This window comes from Bufo bufo, chromosome 9 (genome assembly GCF_905171765.1).
Source record: "Bufo bufo chromosome 9, aBufBuf1.1, whole genome shotgun sequence".
Lineage (NCBI taxonomy): Eukaryota > Metazoa > Chordata > Amphibia > Anura > Bufonidae > Bufo > Bufo bufo.
The window spans coordinates 158,615,189-158,634,226 of NC_053397.1; the positions used below are offsets into that span (position 1 = coordinate 158,615,189).

General features: G+C 41.4%; 1 protein-coding gene across 2 annotated transcripts in view; it reads left to right on the top strand.

Annotated features, from left to right (window-relative positions):
* The window catches only part of TAB1 (TGF-beta activated kinase 1 (MAP3K7) binding protein 1), a 99,734-nt gene extending 96,448 nt beyond the window's left edge, over positions 1 to 3,286 (top strand). For both annotated transcript variants that reach the window (XM_040407138.1, XM_040407139.1), the window contains 4 exons: positions 463 to 607; positions 706 to 928; positions 1,010 to 1,160; positions 2,816 to 3,286. In XM_040407138.1, coding sequence (XP_040263072.1) covers positions 463 to 607; positions 706 to 928; positions 1,010 to 1,160; positions 2,816 to 3,026 — 730 coding nt within the window. In that variant the 3' untranslated portion in view covers positions 3,027 to 3,286. The remainder of the gene's footprint in view (positions 1 to 462; positions 608 to 705; positions 929 to 1,009; positions 1,161 to 2,815) is intronic.
* The last annotated feature ends 15,752 nt before the right edge of the window (positions 3,287 to 19,038 follow it).

The window sequence follows — 19,038 nt, forward strand, 5'->3', positions numbered from 1 at the left end:
GAAGTTGATTGAGAGCATGCCCAGTCGGATTGCAGAGGTCCTGAAAAAGAAGGGCCAACACTGCAAATACTTTGCATAAATGTCATGTAATTGTCGATAAAAGCCTTTGAAACATATGAAGTGCGTGTAATTATATTTCACTACATCACAGAAACAACTGAAACAAAGATCTAAAAGCAGTTTAGCAGCAAACTTTGTGAAATCTAATATTTGTGTTATTCTCAAAACTTTTGGCCACGACTGTACACACACACTTTGGGTAATCATGAAGGGGATTACTGCACTCTACTTGTAACTAGTACCTGTTTTAATAGGAGTTTTGCATTAATAATACTTCTGTACAGGACACTGCTGCAATGGCGGTGAGCAGCAATGATTGCTACAGAAGTTTTTATGGCAAGTTTGTTCTATAAGTTTAATTCATTTCATTGCTTCAGTTGCTTGTTGTGCTTTTGTTCTCAGTGCAGCAAAATCGAAGCCAATCACAGCAGAGCCAGAAATCCACGGATGTCAGCCCTTGGACGGTGTAACAGGATTCCTGGTCCTGATGTCAGAAGGGTTGTACAAAGCTCTGGATGCTGCACATGGACCTGGACAAGCAAATCAGGTGTGGTGGATACTTTTACTTTTCACTTTCTTCATAAAAAAAAAACATAAACAGTAATACATTCTTTATGATTATTAATTTCTAATTTTGATCTAAAGGAGATAGCAGCAATGATTGCCACAGAGTTTGCCAAGCAAGTGTCTCTGGATGACGTTGCTCAGGCAGTGGTGGAGAGAGTCAAGCGGATACATCATGGCACCTTTGTCAGTGGTGGAGAGCATGCCAAGTTCTGTGCCAAGCACGAAGACATGACCTTGCTTGTCCGTAACCTGGGCTACCCTTTGGAAGAGATTAACCAAACTACTCTTACTCCTACCCAGGGTTTGTGACATTTTGTAAAGTACGTTTGGTTTTCAATAATACATTCCCTGTTGTTATAAAAACACCAATTGTACATTTTAGGTGGCCGAGTATACCCGGTATCTGTGCCCTATTCCAATGCCCAGAACACTAGTAAAACCAGTGTCACGCTCTCTCTGGTTATGCCATCACAGGGAACAATGGTGAATGGTACCCACAGCAGTTCAACACTGGACGGAACAACTCCAACACTGTAAGTATCACTTGGCTATGACAGAAATGTAAAAATATTTGAAAAGTTGTTTCTGACCTATACCAAGATGCGGGGGGTACTATCTCTCCTTGGGGAGAGAGCACCTTTATTGGTGTCATGAGACTTATAGGCCATACATGCTCCTCTGGAGTTCTGGGAAGAAAGGGATGCAAATGAGCTCTTAACGAGCTCTGCCTCTAATGCCACCAGATGTATGGCAGCTATCCTAGAAGTCAATGTTCCACCCTTTAAGAAATGTTCCACAAGGCTGTAACGAGAGCCACGGCAGAAGAGTTTATTAGAGAAGTTTAATACTGGTTGCTTTATTTAGTCATTTACAGCCTCTTGGAACATTTTGCTAAAGTCAGAGAGTACTTAATTTTCAAGAAATCGCTTGAAAGATTGAAATGGTTAAATGAAAAGGGAGACAGAGATAAATGGACATCCCCAGCCTGTTTAATCACAGCGGTTTGTATGAGACGCTCACCGTATTTATCTTAAGTGAGTGCGGGAACCTGAAAGACTCTTTAAAACTCTGTTCACATTTGCATAGGAAGCTCTGTCACCAATTTGTCTTGCTATTGTTAAAACACAGGACGCCCTGCAGACCATGTACTGTACTGCACATCAGGCAGGGTGTTGTATCTAGCTCAAATGGCTTCCATAACTCAGTGTAATGGTAGTTAATTCTGAAAAAAATAGTTTCCGCTTTCAGTCTCTAGGTTTAGCAAAAAATATATAGTATCTTCTTAACTGGTCAGATTTGTTTTTCTTGATCTGCATATTGGCGTTAAGGGAAAACTGTCACCAGTAACCCCCTTCCTATCCAACTAAGGGCATAGACACATAGCTTTAGTTCACCTGATTAAAACCATGCTTTTTTTGTTGTTGACCCAATGCTCTATTCCCGAGTTATGACACTTTTTGTTATTTTGCAAATTAGGCATTTAGTGCAATAAGTATGTCGCCGTTGCTCTTATTGCACTGAAGCTTCGCTCCTTTCCATTGATAGTCCCTTCCTTACTGCTTTGATTGACCCGGCCCTGTGTTCTTGTTGTGCATGCGCCGTTCATTCACATATCGGCATATGCTTAGTACAGCCCTGATTCCTGGCAGGGATGAAAACAAGCATACTGCGCATGTGCCAGTAAAGTAAGCCTCCACCCAGAAGAGGCTGCCATAGACATTGCATGGGTCATGGTTGGAGGATTAGATCATGTGTGCATGCCCAGTACATTTGTTTCCATCACTGCTGAGAATTAAGGTGCCACTTGCACAAAAACACAGAACCAAGCAAAATGATATTGCCGCAGCCCGACCCTGTCAATCAAAGCTGCTAGGGAGGGGTTGGTCACAGAAAAGAGTGGAGCTTCAGTGGAGCGTGATGCCCTTTTTGTAACAAACACCTAACTTGCATATTAAAAAAAAAAGTATCATAACTCAGGGCGTCAGATCAACAAAAGAAAAAGCAGTGTTTTAATCAGGTGAACCACAGCTATGTGATTATGCCCAAAGTTAGATAGGGAGGTCACCGTTGACAGACTTTCTTTAAATTTCAGTGTGGAATTTGGGGGTACCTGTGTAGCAAATCAGTTATGTCACCTTCACCCAGCCACTTTAATTTTCTTTCTCTCCTTTTTTCTGCTTTCACCCAGGCAGTCACCTAGTGCAACCCTCCAGTCCACCAACACTCACACACAAAGCAGCAGCTCCAGCTCAGATGGTGGCCTCTTCCGCACTCGTCCATCACCATCTCTTCAGCCAGATGAGGATGGTCGGGTAGAACCCTATGTGGATTTCACAGAATTTTATCGTCTCTGGAGCATGGAACATAGTGATCCCACGGCTTTAGTCACTGCTCAGTGAGCCAAAATTTAAACTGTGGTCAACTGTTCCCAATGTCATCTATGACTGTTGCAGTTTTACATCAAGTCTTATAAACTGCAAGAAGAATGGTCTTTTACATATAAGAAGAAAGTCAACTCTGTTGGTTGTGACACCATTTCACCTGAAGAGTGGTTGTTTCTAATGTGCTCTTGGAGGACTGGAGGTTCTTAATGAAATCGGTCTGTAAGTTTGTCCCTTTGACATTGGTTGCAGCGTCCAAGGGTGTTGTGTGCATATTTTATTCCTAGTTTTTCTGCTGTACTCTCTTGAGGCCAATGAATTGTAGCTATGTACCAAAACAAGGCTCAGTCATATTTAGGTAAGATGTACATCTTCACAGTTCCCAATCGTCGTTATGCTTTATTCTTAAGGGTCCATTCACACGTCCGCAGTGTTTTGCGGATCCGCAAAACACTGGGCCGGCACCCCAATAGAAATGTCTATTCTTGTCCGCAGCTGTTGACAAGAATAGGACATGTTCTATTTTTTGGCGGAGCCGCAGACTGGAAATGCAGATGCGGACAGCACACTGTGTGCTGTCTGCATCTTCTCCGGCCCCATTGAAAATGAATGGGTCCGCACCCGTTCCGCATAATTGCGGAACAGATCCGGACCCATTCTACGGACGTGTGAATGGACCCTAAATGGGTTGTCTCACGTTAGCAAATGTCATTTATCATGTACAGAAACTTAATACAAGGCACTTACTAATATATTATGATTGTCCATATTGCCTCCGTTGCTGGCTTGATTCATTTTTCCATCACATTATACACTGCTCTTTTCCAGAGGTTATGACCTGCCTGCAATTCATCAGCAGTGGTCGTGCTTGCACACTATAGCAAAAAGCACCGGCCTATGCACATTCCCAAAAAACCCGTACACCAGAGAGGCTGGAGCTTTTTGCTATAGTGTACAAGCACGGCCACCGCTGCTGGATTACAGGGTGGTCGTAACCCCTTGAAACAAGCAGTGTATAATATGATGGAAAAATTCATCAAGCCAGCAAAAGAGGCAATATGGGTAATCACAATACATTAAGTGCCTGGTATTAACTTTGTCTACATCAGGGATGGCCTACCTGAGGCTCTCCAGCTTTTGCAAAACTACAACTCCCAGCATGCCCACAGTGCCTACAGCTATGAGCCTACAGCAGGGCATGGTGGAGTTGTAGTTTTACAACAGCTGGAGAGCTGCAGGTTGGCCATCCCTGGTCTACATGATAAATGCCATTTGCTGAAGTGAGACAACTATCTTAAATAAGTTGGCAGACTTTTTTTTAGTTCTTGGAGGAGCAGATGGGCTTATAAAAGAAAAAATAAAAGCTTAATTCACCTGCTAAAGGTTTCTCCTCTCCAGCGCTGTTTTCTGGTCCCCATTGATCCAGAAATGTCATGTTCGTCATTCATGAGACAGCTCAGCCAATCACTGGCCTCAGCACTCACATGCTATTTATTTTCACATGACAAAAAGTTGAAAAGCGATTCATACATAAGCAGGGTTTTACTCAAGAAGCCATATTTTTCCTTCAGTAATGATACATTCCGGTGTAATCAGATTAGATCATTTCTTGTTTGTGTTGGTTAGGATATTGGAAGGCTGCGGGCCAGTATAAGCAAGGCAAATTGATGCAGCAGTGAATGTTTTCATCATGAACTCTTAACTTTCAAGTATGAAATGTTTAACTGTGAAAATATAGAGTTTTACTTCAAACTGGGATGAAACTACTTGGAAGACGTCAGTTAAATCCGTTCACAGTCACTGCTGTCCTTTACTTTAGCCAGGGCAAAGATTACTTCTGCTGCCCTCATCCTCCATGTAAATACGCTGGCAAAGGCCTAGTCGCTTGTTGGCACCCAGCTACTGAGGCACTTGGCTCGCCAGACCCATAGCTGCACTCCCGTGTTATATATTAATCCACAGCTAAAATTAAACCTTAACAAACTACAGTGTTATCCAAATTTTTTCAATTTTCCAGGTATTTTCTAAGCTTTTATGCTACACTTGCAGGTTTCTGCTGGGTTTACTGTAGCAGTTTGTCATGCAGAAAAAGAATACTGTATGTACAAGTGATTGGGATTTTTGAAACACTGCTGTGTTTTTATTTTTTTTTATTAATTACACTCAATTCTCTACACTTTTGCAGTATTTCTTCCTCACTAACAATTTCAGTTTGAAGAAAATACATCTGGTTATTGTAGTACCCAATGAGGCACTAAATCCTGTAAATCCTTTTCCTTAGAACCAGTTCCGGCAACTATTCCTAAAGCTACTGTACTCAAAAACAAGAGCAGGAACCACATTTGTACCATAGGTTTAGATGCAGTAGAGATACCACCAGCACTAGTACTACCATGTGTAAACCCAGCTTTAAAGTTACCCATGCTTCCTTTTTTTCTTTAAAATGAAATACTAGGCTTTCTCCGACGCTCCCATAGAAAGAAATGGAGCGTCTGTGCGCATTTCCGATAAGGCTTCATGGAGTACGGTTCCCCTGTTCTTGTAATCGGTGGGAGTCCCAGCAGTAGGATCCCCACCAATCTAATAGTTATCTCCTATCCTGTGGATAGAGGATAACTTTCTCTAAGGCTACTTTCACACTCGCATTTGGTGCGGATCCGTCATGGATCTGCACAAACACATCCGTTCAGATAATACAACCGCATGCATCCGTTCAGAACGAATCCGTTTGTATTATATGTAACATAGCCAAAACGGATCCGTCCCCATTGACTTAAATTGTGTGTCAGGACGGATCTGTTTGGCTCAGTTTCTTCAGACGGACACCAAAACCGTGCAAGCAGCGTGTCCGCCTCCAAAGCTGAATGGAGGCGGAACAGAGCCAAACTGATGCATTCTGAGCGGATCCTTATCCATTCAGAATGCATTAAGGGCAAAATTGATCCATTTTGGACCGCTTGTGAGATCCCTGAACGGATCTCACAAACGGAAACCAAAACGCCAGTGTGAAAGTAGCCTAACCGGAATACCCCTTTAAGCTGGGTAGACAAGAATGTGGATTAGATAAGATAATTGTTAGCTGAGTGTGCTTGTGTATTCCACATGGTATGTCATAAATACCTGATGGCTTCAGGTCTCTGCTGCGGCATTCTCCGTGAATTCTAGTGGAGAGACCTGCATTTATAGGTGAGGGTCCGAGAGGGAGACCCTGCACATATCTGCCATTTATGGCATAAAAGCCTATCGCGTGCCTATAGAGGGTACTTGCTAGCTACTAAAGTCCCTGATTACAGGCGCTTCAGTGCACTCTTTAGCAAGTAGTCTCCGCAATGTGATGGGGGAGGAATATCAAGTATAGTTTTAGCAAGTGAGCATGACTGGGCTACAGCTCCACTATATCTGAAACATGATCACAGCTTACTGTCAGAGATTTACAGGAGGAGAGGTCAGCAGCAGAAGAAGCGGGTCTTTATAAGGAACGGCTTCACAGAGGTACCGCCTATGAGGATATAACTACTGTGAAGTTTTTAGTTTTCACTTGAATCCTATCTGCTTAGGAACTGGACACTTAACCGACAAGAACCTCTAGGAGTACAATTCATTTTACCATCTCCTGATTTTGAATAAATCCTTGAATCTTCTCGCACATGATTAGCAATGAAAGCTAGATCACAATTAGTGTAAAGCTACATGGATTTATTAGACGTGTATATATGTGCATACCATAAAATCTGAATTCCTTTTTTTGTGTTTCTTCTGATCATTTTTGTATTGTAAACCCAGAATAAATATATCTGCTATTTTTCATATAGTTGTATGTGGCCTTGCATGTTCTTTTGGTTTTTGGTGCAGATTTACTGTAAAGTCGATCATACATGGTTTGAGTATTTGTAATAATAAAATTGATTTCTTTCCATGTTGTTGCTCCTCGCCAGTAAAGTGGAGGAGGGTTTTAGTTGGCTCTGCCAGATGCCCATATGGCGGCTCTTCATACTTAGCGATTCTTTGGAGATCCAGCACAGATATTATGGACAGTAGTCTTCACTAGAAGCATTGTCTCTATGGGAGAATACTGAGAGGCACAAGGGGCCACACAGACTGCAGTACAGATTTGTAATCGGTCTGCCTCCAGGCATTTATTTCCTATGTGTATGATGCCGGCCAAGACAATAATTAAAATATGTACCACTAAAAATATAAAGCAGTTGCTATATTTCTCAGTACTGAACCCGTTTGTTGTAAGAGAAGCTGCACAAAGACCATAATCCATCCTTTGTTGGAGACACTGGAGAGGCTTTACTATTGGCTTTCCAGGACCTCTCATCGAATGGTTGTGGATATTAGATAAAGAACTTAAGTTCTTTCCATGGCACGTCAGGGGCCTTGCAGCTTGTGAACTAGGAGGCAGGGGAAGTTTGTGTAGTGAAGAAATGAGCTATGGACAGAAATATTTCACGTACAGTACTTAACACACATCATATTTCAGGAACACTGCTAGCTTCTTATTTTGACCGTAGGCACACTTTAAAGGGGTAACATCTTTTTATAATAAATCTGACAGTAAAGGTGTCTGGAAAACTCTGAGCGGTTCACACAGGAGGTATACTGGAAAATTAGATAACTTTTCATTATAGAAAGAGATAACTTTGCTGGAATCTGAATTCCAATTTAAATTATCTGTTACAGAGTCCACCTTTTCGGTCTAAGAATATAGCAAATTATAGTAAGAAATCAAATGGATTCCTTTGTGCACAGTATGAAAAATTGAATACACAAATGAAAAAAGCTAAGATTGTGAAAAGGTTTCATCTTTGCTACACCAAACATCCTATTAGTGTAGTGACTATAACTAGGGTCTGGTGCTGGTATGCAAAGAAAATGAATCGTCTCAAACCGTGTACAGTATCCTACCTCTTTCTGTTCTGACCTGAGATGGGAGAGTTATACTATGTTATATGGTCTTATTTATTTAACTGTCTTGCACAATTACTGCTTATGACTCTGGATGATCAGAAGGCACGTCTTTGGCTCTGTTGCTGTGCTGAACATTATTAATAGGGATGAGAGAATCGACTACGGATAAAACATCCGAAGTCGATTAGCATAAAACTTTGTTAGAATACTGTAGGGAGTGAGCGCTCCGTACAGTATTAGAATGTATTGGCTCCTATGAGCTGAAGTTATTAGCACTTGGAACCGAAACAGAGTTCGGTAAAAGGTTTTTAACAGTAGAAATTAATTTCTGAAGTTATTACCTGAAGTCTCGCGAGACTTCGCAAAGTAATAACTTCGGCTCATAGGAGCCAATTCATTCTAATACTGTACAGAGCGCTCGCTCCGTTAAGTATTCTAACAAGGTTTTATGCAAATCGACTTCGGATGTTTCATCTCAAGTCGATTCACTCATCCCTAATTATTAATTATAGTTCTCTGAACACAAAATCTGAAAAGCTCAAGTAATAGGATCAATAACTGTGTATAACGTAGATAGTAAGCTATGAGGTGTATTACCACACATGGAGTATTGTGTACAGTTCTTGGCTCATGTGAACAAGACAGACATAGCAGAGCTGGAGAGGGTTCAGAGGAGGGCAACTAAAGTAGTAACTGGAATGGGTGGACTACAGTACCCTGAAAGATTATCAAAATTAGGGTTATTCAGTTTAGAAAAATAGATGACTGAGGGAAGATCTAATTACTATGTATAAATATATCAGGGGTCAGTACAGAGATCTCTCCTATCATCTATTTATCCCCAGGACTGTGACTGTGACGAGGGGACATCCTCTGCGTCTGGAGGAAAGAAGGTTTGTACAGAAACATAGAAAAGGATTCTTTACGGTAAGAGCAGTGAGACTATGGAACTCTCTGCCTGAGGAGGTGGTGATGGTGAGTACAATAAAGGAATTAAAGAGAGGCCTGGATGTATTTCTGGAGTGTAATAATATTACAGGCTATAGCTACTAGAGAGGGGTCGTTGATCCAGGGAGTTATTCTGATTGCCGGATTGGAGTCGGGAAGGAATTTTTTATTCCCCTAAAGTGGGGAAAATTTGCTTCTACCTCACAGTTTTGTTTTTTTTTTGCCTTCCTCTGAATCAACTTGCAGGATAACAGGCCGAACTGGATGGACAGATGTCTTTTTTCGACCTTATAAACTATGGGGGTCATTTATTAGGGATATGCCAATTTTTGGCGTACATGTATATCTGTCACAGTTTTGTTCGCAAAGGGGATTTGTAGTGGCTGGTGGCAGTACCGAGAGAATTAAGGATATTGATGAAAATGTAACATTTGCAACAAGTGCTCGGCGGCTGCTGCCAAGGCAAATGAAGTCATGGGATATATCAAAACAGGCCATGAAGCTCATGACAACATATTCTTGACTCTATATAAACCATAAGTATATCTACACCAACTGGATGAGTTATCTATATAAATTATTAGTCAGACCACACATGAAATATAATTTTTGACCCCGGTGTATAAGACAGATATAGCTAAACCAAAGTGCGCCCTGAAGCGGGTGACCAAGGTAATGGTTGGTTTGCAGTATGAAGACAGATTATCAAAGCATTCTCTCTTATAGGATTATCAATATTGGGGCACTGTAATGGGCCCTATTACTAGTGAGGGAACTGAGAGAATTATTACTAGGGTTTTTTACTTGAGGTATGCTTTATTCCTATCTGCTTAGAAACTGGACACTTAATGACAAGAACCTCTAGAAGTACAATTAATTATACCATCTTCAGATTTTGAATAAATCCTTGAATCTTCTCACACATGATTGGCAATGAAAGCTAGATCACAATTACATGGATTTATTATACATGTATATAGGTGCATACTATAAAATCTGATTTCCTTCTTTTTGAGTTTCTTCTGATCATGTTTGTATTGTAAACCCAGAATAAATATATATTATTTTTGGGGGAAACTATGTGGCACTATTACTGTCAGGGGCACTTTTGACTGGGTACCATTATTTTTCAGGGTACTGTATGGCAATATTTATTGAATAGGCACTAATTGTGTGGTACTACTATTTTCTGGGGGACGGTCTGAAACTGCGCTATAGTATTTAGAAGTATAGCAGGCACAGTAATTGGGGTGGCAGCAGGATGGAGAGGATGATGGAAATACAGAGACTAGACATGGCTGGAAGAAGTCATCATGGCGGTTCAAGCCAAATGGAGAAAAGTAAAGAGAATTTCCACAATTAGAGGAGACATCACTGGATGTAAAAGGTATGTGGTACTGCATTGTCCTGTATGTTTGGTAGTGCGGAATGTAATTTAAAAAGTAATCGCCACCCTTCATGGGTCCAAATGTGGTGTCTGCCAAGAAGATTAGAACTGCACCCTACGCTATTCTTTCTGTCAAATCTGAAGGAACTGCTAACGAAACAGCCTCTGTCAAAGGGGTGAGAATAGCCTTATTATGCTAATATTTACTTGGCTGGAACTTCTTGTCCCTAACCGGTTACTGGAAGTGAAAAAGATTGAGAAAAACTGCTTTAGTTTAACACAGAGGGTTACAGGTTGGACTTGTGTCTTTTTTTCAACCTTATCTATGTAGCTATGAAATATTTTTATTCTGGTTAGTGCTGCAAAAATTCTCTTAGGCTTCGTTTACATCACCGTTCAGCCTTTCCATTCAGGACTTTTGTCTCCGCTTCAAAATCATCTTCTGAGCGGAAACATAACAGACCCCATTATAGTCTAGGGGGCCTAAGGGCTCCGTTTGGCGTCAGTTATGTGCCTTATCCGTCCTTTCCGTTCTCCTGCACCTAAACGGAGCAGGAGAACAGAAAGGCTGAACGGTGATGTGAATGAAGCCTTAGCGTGCTATGCATTTAAAGATTTTGTGTGTGTCTGCTGAGCACTGCCAGCTGAGCTCCCTTTCATATTTAGTGCATATTTCAGAGTGCCAACTTGTTTCCTATTGGTGTGCGCTAAATGAAATATTATCTTGACTTTTTTCATTTTTACTTGATTGCTTTGTTCAAATGAAAAAATAAATAAATGAAAAATAAATCTGGATGGCTGTTCTAGCTTGAAATTATTTCAGTCATGCCTCTTCTAAAACCAGTTGTAGTGTCCATGCTTCTGTAGGTGTGTTCTCCTGGAGATATGCAGATTACAGGGGAGACCTTGCAATCAGTGGTTGTAGCCCAAAATGCATTAAATGAGATGGCACCCATAAGCCTTCTTGATCTTCCATGTCCTCTTCTAGGTGAACAGCAGACAACCTGTTTAGTTCTGGGTTGAATGGCAGATTGCACTTAATAACACATTTGCCGTCACCAGATCAAGTTAATGAAGTGACAACTTGATCTTCATGCGACAATTAACTGAAATGATGTTCTCATTGTTAAAACAGAAAAATGTGCCCAGTTTAATGTGTTCTCACACTAAGAAATAACCACTTAAAACAAAGAAAAAAAATAATGAAAAAATACCAAGCTTCCAATTATTATTGCATTGTACTCACTTTATTAAAATGTTTGAGACCCTTTTCTCTGTACAGCTTTGAGATTCTATAGTAGCACGCTCTGTGTTTTTACTGTGTTCCGTCAGCCAGCTCAGCTAACGGCTCCTTATCTCTGATCTCTGACCTTATAAACACTTATAGCTCACTTCTTATCTTACTGGTAAGAATGTGGCTTAAATATGTGTTTTTGAGCTATCAGTAATTTAGAGATAAGGATTATTAGATGACCAGCATAAAGGCATTATTTACATAACAGTGAAAAATGGGCTTGTGATGGAAGTTTTATTAATGGTCGTCTCACACACACACACGTTTTCAGAACAATGACTGTTCTTTTTAATGGTCGGTGAATACTGGCTGTTTAAAAATAGGACCTATGTCATATTTTGTCAGTTTTCACAGACTGACAGTCCCCATACAAGTCAAGGGGACCATTTTTAATGGCTGTTTGTCAGAAAGGCATCTTTAAAAAAGCAGGCGTGAAAAATGAACCATTTTAATAGCAGTTTTTTCATCACTGTCCAGGGAATACAGTCTAATTGCTGGCTTTCCGCATGGGCAATGTGTCTCTACCTTTTCTTTCATTAATTTTTTTTCCCTATTTCTCTTCACTGAAGCAGGGGCGGACTGGCCATAGACCCTACAGGGAAATTTCTCGGTGGACCAATGCCCAGAAGGCCATCCAAGACCCTCTCATGGCTGCTGGCCAGGTACATAATGATCTGATGCAGGTGCCTCCAGAACTTAACTGTACTACCATCCTCAGTATGGTGATAGGGCAGTATTTTGTGCTGCACTGTGGTACTTTGTTTTACTAGGGCGGTATTTTGTGCTGAACTGCGGTATTTGGGTTTGCTGGGGCGGTATTTTGTGCTTCACTATGGTATTGCTTACCCTGCCTAATTCTGTTGTCTCTGTCTAATTGTGGCTTGTGTTGGCTGTGCATTCTGTCAATCTGGACCCGCTTACAACTTGGGGCCACTTTTATTAATTTTTTTGTCCAGGGCCACTTTAAGTTCCCAGTCCGCTCCTGCACTGAAGCATACATAAGTTAGGGAGACACTATAAAAGGAGTTTCTCAATAATATACTCTAACTGATAGATGGGGTTCCCGCCTGTAGTCTGTCACCCACTGTGCAGGAGAAGCAGCCTGTTTCAGAAACTCCCATAGACTATAATGAAGAGACCAGCGTATATATGAAGTCAATGCCAAATTTACAATGGTCAACACTGTCTGATATTCCATTCTTCCAGTAGGTGGGCATGCATATATGCCATAAATATGTATTAACCTCCCATCTACCCACTTTAACCTGCACATATACAGGGAGTGCAGAATTATTAGGCAAATGAGTATTTTGACCACATCATCCTCTTTATGCATGTTGTCTTACTCCAAGCTGTATAGGCTTGAAAGCCTACTACCAATTAAGCATATTAGGTGATGTGCATCTCTGTAATGAGAAGGGGTGTGGTCTAATGACATCAACACCCTATATTAGGTGTGCATAATTATTAGGCAACTCCCTTTCCTTTGGCAAAATGGGTCAAAAGAAGGACTTGACAGGCTCAGAAAAGTCAAAAATAGTGAGATATCTTGCAGAGGGATGCAGCACTCCTAAAATTGCAAAGCTTCTGAAGCGTGATCATCGAACAATCAAGCGTTTCATTCAAAATAGTCAACAGGGTCGCAAGAAGCGTGTGGAAAAACCAAGGCGCAAAATAACTGCCCATGAACTGAGAAAAGTCAAGCGTGCAGCTGCCAAGATGCCACTTGCCACCAGTTTGGCCATATTTCAGAGCTGCAACATCACTGGAGTGCCCAAAAGCACAAGGTGTGCAATACTCAGAGACACGGCCAAGGTAAGAAAGGCTGAAAGACGACCACCACTGAACAAGACACACAAGCTGAAACGTCAAGACTGGGCCAAGAAATATCTCAAGACTGATTTCTCTAAGGTTTTATGGACTGATGAAATATGAGTGAGTCTTGATGGGCCAGATGGATGGGCCCGTGGCTGGATTGGTAAAGGGGAGAGAGCTCCAGTCCGACTCAGACGCCAGCAAGGTGGAGGTGGAGTACTGGTTTGGGCTGGTATCATCAAAGATGAGCTTGTGGGGCCTTTTCGGGTTGAGGATGGAGTCAAGCTCAACTTCCAGTCCTACTGCCAGTTTCTGGAAGACACCTTCTTCAAGCAGTGGTACAGGAAGAAGTCTGCATCCTTCAAGAAAAACATGATTTTCATGCAGGACAATGCTCCATCACACGCGTCCAAGTACTCCACAGTGTGGCTGGCAAGAAAGGGTATAAAAGAAGAAAATCTAATGACATGGCCTCCTTGTTCACCTGATCTGAACCCCATTGAGAACCTGTGGTCCATCATCAAATGTGAGATTTACAAGGAGGGAAAACAGTACACCTCTCTGAACAGTGTCTGGGAGGCTGTGGTTGCTGCTGCACGCAATGTTGATGGTGAACAGATCAAAACACTGACAGAATCCATGGATGGCAGGCTTTTGAGTGTCCTTGCAAAGAAAGGTGGCTATATTGGTCACTGATTTGTTTTTGTTTTGTTTTTGAATGTCAGAAATGTATATTTGTGAATGTTGAGATGTTATATTGGTTTCACTGGTAAAAATAAATAATTGAAATGGGTATATATTTGTTTTTTGTTAAGTTGCCTAATAATTATGCACAGTAATAGTCACCTGCACACACAGATATCCCCCTAAAATAGCTAAAACTAAAAACAAACTAAAAACTACTTCCAAAAATACAGGGAGTGCAGAATTATTAGGCAAGTTGTATTTTTGAGGATTAATTTTATTATTGAACAACAACCATGTTCTCAATGAACCCAAAAAACTCATTAATATCAAAGCTGAATATTTTTGGAAGTAGTTTTTAGTTTGTTTTTAGTTTTAGCTATTTTAGGGGGATATCTGTGTGTGCAGGTGACTATTACTGTGCATAATTATTATTTTCTTGAAAGATGCAGACTTCTTCCTGTACCACTGCTTGAAGAAGGTGTCTTCCAGAAACTGGCAGTAGGACTGGGAGTTGAGCTTGACTCCATCCTCAACCCGAAAAGGCCCCACAAGCTCATCTTTGATGATACCAGCCCAAACCAGTACTCCACCTCCACCTTGCTGGCGTCTGGGTCGGACTGGAGCTCTCTGCCCTTTACCAATCCAGCCACGGGCCCATCCATCTGGCCCATCAAGACTCACTCTCATTTCATCAGTCCATAAAACCTTAGAAAAATCAGGTCTTGAGAAATTTCTTGGCCCAGTCTTGACGTTTCAGCTTGTGTGTCTTGTTCAGTGGTGGTCGTCTTTCAGCCTTTCTTACCTTGGCAATGTCTCTGAGTATTGCACACCTTGTGCTTTTGGGCACTCCAGTGATGTTGCAGCTCTGAAATATGGCCAAACTGGTGGCAAGTGGCATCTTGGCAGCTGCACGCTTGACTTTTCTCAGTTCATGGGCAGTTATTTTGCGCCTTGGTTTTTCCACACGCTTCTTGCGACCCTGTTGACTATTTTGAATGAAACGCTTGATTGTTCGATGATCACGCTTCAGAAGCTTTGCAATTTTAAGAGTGCTGCATCCCTCTGCAAGATATCTCACAATTTTTGACTTTTCTGAGCCTGTCAAGTCCTTCTTTTGACCCATTTTGCCAAAGGAAAGGAAGTTGCCTAATAATTATGCACACCTAATATAGGGTGTTGATGTCATTAGACCACACCCCTTCTCATTACAGAGATGCACATCACCTAATATGCTTAATTGGTAGTAGGCTTTCGAGCCTATACAGCTTGGAGTAAGACAACATGCATAAAGAGGATGATGTGGTCAAAATACTCATTTGCCTAATAATTCTGCACGCAGTGTATTCAGCTTTGATATTAATGAGTTTTTTGGGTTCATTGAGAACATGGTTGTTGTTCAATAATAAAATTAATCCTCAAAAATACAACTTGCCTAATAATTCTGCACTCCCTGTACACAGTTGAGTCACATTATTACAGGTGCATCTCAATAAATTAGAATATCACTTAAAAGTTAATTTATTTCAGTAATTCAATTCAAAAAGGGAAACTCCTGATATACTAGTAAGATCACCGGTGCGATCACAAAAGATAGTGCAGCCGTGCACAATCCAGAACCGCCCGCCAGCTCAATAACAACTAACGAGGATAAAGTGTATATTGTTACTGCTCTATCAATGTCCAACTAGCATGTCCGACCGCTACTCCCTATAATACTGTATGTAGTAAACACAGGTATATGTACAGTTCTTCGAAATACACACAGGATATTTCCCACATAAACAATCCAATCAGGCACCTACCAGGATTGGTGGCACCGGAGAGGAAGAAGTTCTATATATGTGGCATCCTCTTATATAGGCAAAAATCCATGGCACTGGCAATGTCAGTTGCAATTCTGGATAATGCTTGAAGCATGCCCTGGCCGAAAGCACGCTTCTCCTCCTCAAAGCTCACATTGACATCACCTGAGCTGCGGAATCTCCAAAAGATTAAACTTTCCTTACTCAGGGATAAAAGATCCTTGTTCTTCTAATTATATAGGCACCTGCGGAATGAAATGGTGCCTATATAATTAGGAGAAGAACAAGGATCTTTTATACCTGAGTTACTAAAACCTGACCATTTTCCGAAACGCGTTGGGGGCTAACACAAACCCCGCCCATAAGCGGTTGTTTTCAGGTGGGTTCGAGGAGTTCCCAGGGCAGGGCTTATTTGCGCCGATTTTACCAACTGAAATGTTGGCAAGTATGAGTGTGATCTATTTCAAGTGTTTATTTATTTTAATGTTGATGATTATGGCTTACAGCTAATGAAAACCCCAAAGTTAGTATCTCAGAAAATTTTAATATTATGAGATCAATTAAAAAAATAATTTGTAATACAGAAATGTTGGCCTACTGAAAAGTATGTACAGTATATGCACGCAATACTTGGTCGGGGCTCCTTTTGCATGAATTACTGCATCAATGCGGCGTGGCATGGAGGTGATCAGCCTGTGGCACTGCTGAGGTGTTATGGAGCCCAGGTTGCTTTGATAGCGGCCTTCAGCTCATCTGCATTGTTGGGTCTGGTGTCTCTCATCTTTCAGTTGACAATACCCCATAGATTCTCTGTGGGGTTTAGGTCAGGTGAGTTTGCTGGCCAATCAAGAACAGTGATACCATGGTTATTAAACCAGGTATTGGTACTTTTGACAGTGTGAGCAGGTGCCAAGTCCTGCTGGAAAATGAAATCTGCATCTCCATAAAGCTTGTCAGCAGAAGGAAGCATAGAGTGCTCTAAAACTTCCTTGTAGACGGCGATGCTGACTTTGGACTTGATATAACATAATTGATAAACACCAGCAGATTACATGGTTCCCCAAGCCATCACAGACTGTAGAAACCACACTGGACCTCAAGCAACTTGGATTGTGTGCCTTTCCACTCTTCATTCAGACTCTGGGACCTTGGCTTGACACAAGGAATGGGACAGTTGTAGCCCGTGTCCTGGATACTTCTGTGTGCGGTGGCTCTTGAAGCACTGACTCCAGCCGCAGTCCACTCCTTGTGAATGTCACCCAAATTCTTGAATGGCCTTTACTTCACAATCCTTTCAAGGCTGCAGTTATCCCTGTTGCACCTTTTTCTACCACTTTTTCCTTACACTCAACTTTGCTGGATACAGCACACTCTGTGAACAGTCCACTTCTTAAGCAATGACCTTTTGTGACTTCCTCATGATTGTGTAGCCTACTGAACCAGACTGAGGGACCATTTAATGGCTTAGGAAGTCTTTTCAGGTGTTTTGTGTGATACCATTAGAGAGAATTATCAAAACTGGTGTAAAGGATAATAAGCTTAGTTGCCCATAGCAACCAATCAGATTCCACCTTTTATCTTCCAAAGAAACTCTGTAAAATGAAAGGTGGAATCTACTATGCAACAGTTTGATAAATCACTCCGCATGAGTCTACAATATTGAACATTTTCGCAATATTCAAATTTTCTGAGATACTGACCTTTGGGTTTTCAGTAGCTATAAGCCATAATCGTCAACATAAAAAGAAATAAAAACTTGAAAGCACTCTGTGTGTAATAAATCTATACAATATGAGTTTCACTTTTTGAATTGAATTACTTAAATTAACTTTTCAATGATATTCTAATTGTATTGAGATGCACCTGTATAACCACCAAATAATATCCAGAGTAACCACTGCACGGACTGCAGCGAGGCAGGCTGTGAGTGACTCAATAAGGTCCTGGTAGGTTGTCACAGATATCTGGAGCCATGCTGACTGCAGTGCATCCCACAGCTGCTGGAGGGTGCATGGGGTAGGATCTATACAGCGAACACGATGATCAAGGTGGTCCCACAGATGCTCAATTAGGTTCAAGTCTGGGGAATCAGGGTACCAGGTTAGTACTTGGTCATGCTCTTCCAATCAATGTCAGACATTTCTAGCCATGTGACATGTGTCGTCTTGCCGGAAGAGCCCATCTTCCCCAGAGAAGAAAATCAACATGTGTGGTTGTACGTTATCTGCAAGAATCGATTCATATACCCAAATCAATTGAGAGTGCCTTCCACATGGATGAATGGGCCCAGAGAATACCATGAAAGCATTCATCACTACCAGCTTGTGTTCTTCCAGCAATGGTTGCAGGTTGTTTGTTCTCTGATGTTTCTCACCTAACATGCCAACATCCATCCGTTGGATGGAGCAGAAAATGTGACTCATCAGAGAAGTCAACTCTTTGCCAGTCAGCAGAGGTCCAATTCCGTGAAAATTGAAGCAATTTTTTTTTTAGCTTATGCAACTTCATTAACAGTGGTGCAGTGACCATCCATCTGATTTGGAGCCCCATATGCAGTTGCGTTCACCGAACTGTTGCTTTTGACATGCGTCTGGTAGGCCCCTGGTTCATTTCAGCAGTGAGCTACTCCATTGTAATGTGTCTGTATACCTTAGCACACCTTCATTTACCTCTCACATCAATGGCACATGGTGCTCCTTGGTTTCCACATTGCTTATTCATTATGGTGCCATTTCTCCTTTCCTCATACATTTTCACCACAGCAGCACACGAACAGTTCACAAACTGTACTGTATCAGAAATACCGCGACCCTTGGCCGGAAAGCCAATAGTCATCCATTTTTGCAACTCTGATAAATCGCCCCTTTTACCAATGACAGCAACGAGGAATGTGTGTGCAGACAGCCTATCACGCACCTTATGTACCCACCAAGCCAACTCCTGACACGATCCTTCATGAGCTACGGACTGCCGATGTTGGAAGTAGGAAGTGGTCATTATAATGTGCCTCGACTTTATTGGTCTCCTGAACATGCATGATAGGCTAACTATGATATGCATCAGTATTGTGAATACAACTAAAACCTGCACATTTAACACAAGAATAAGTGATTCAACAAGAAATTTATGTACAGGGTTACACATTCATAATTTAGAAATCTGCTTCTGGTCCATGCATTGCAG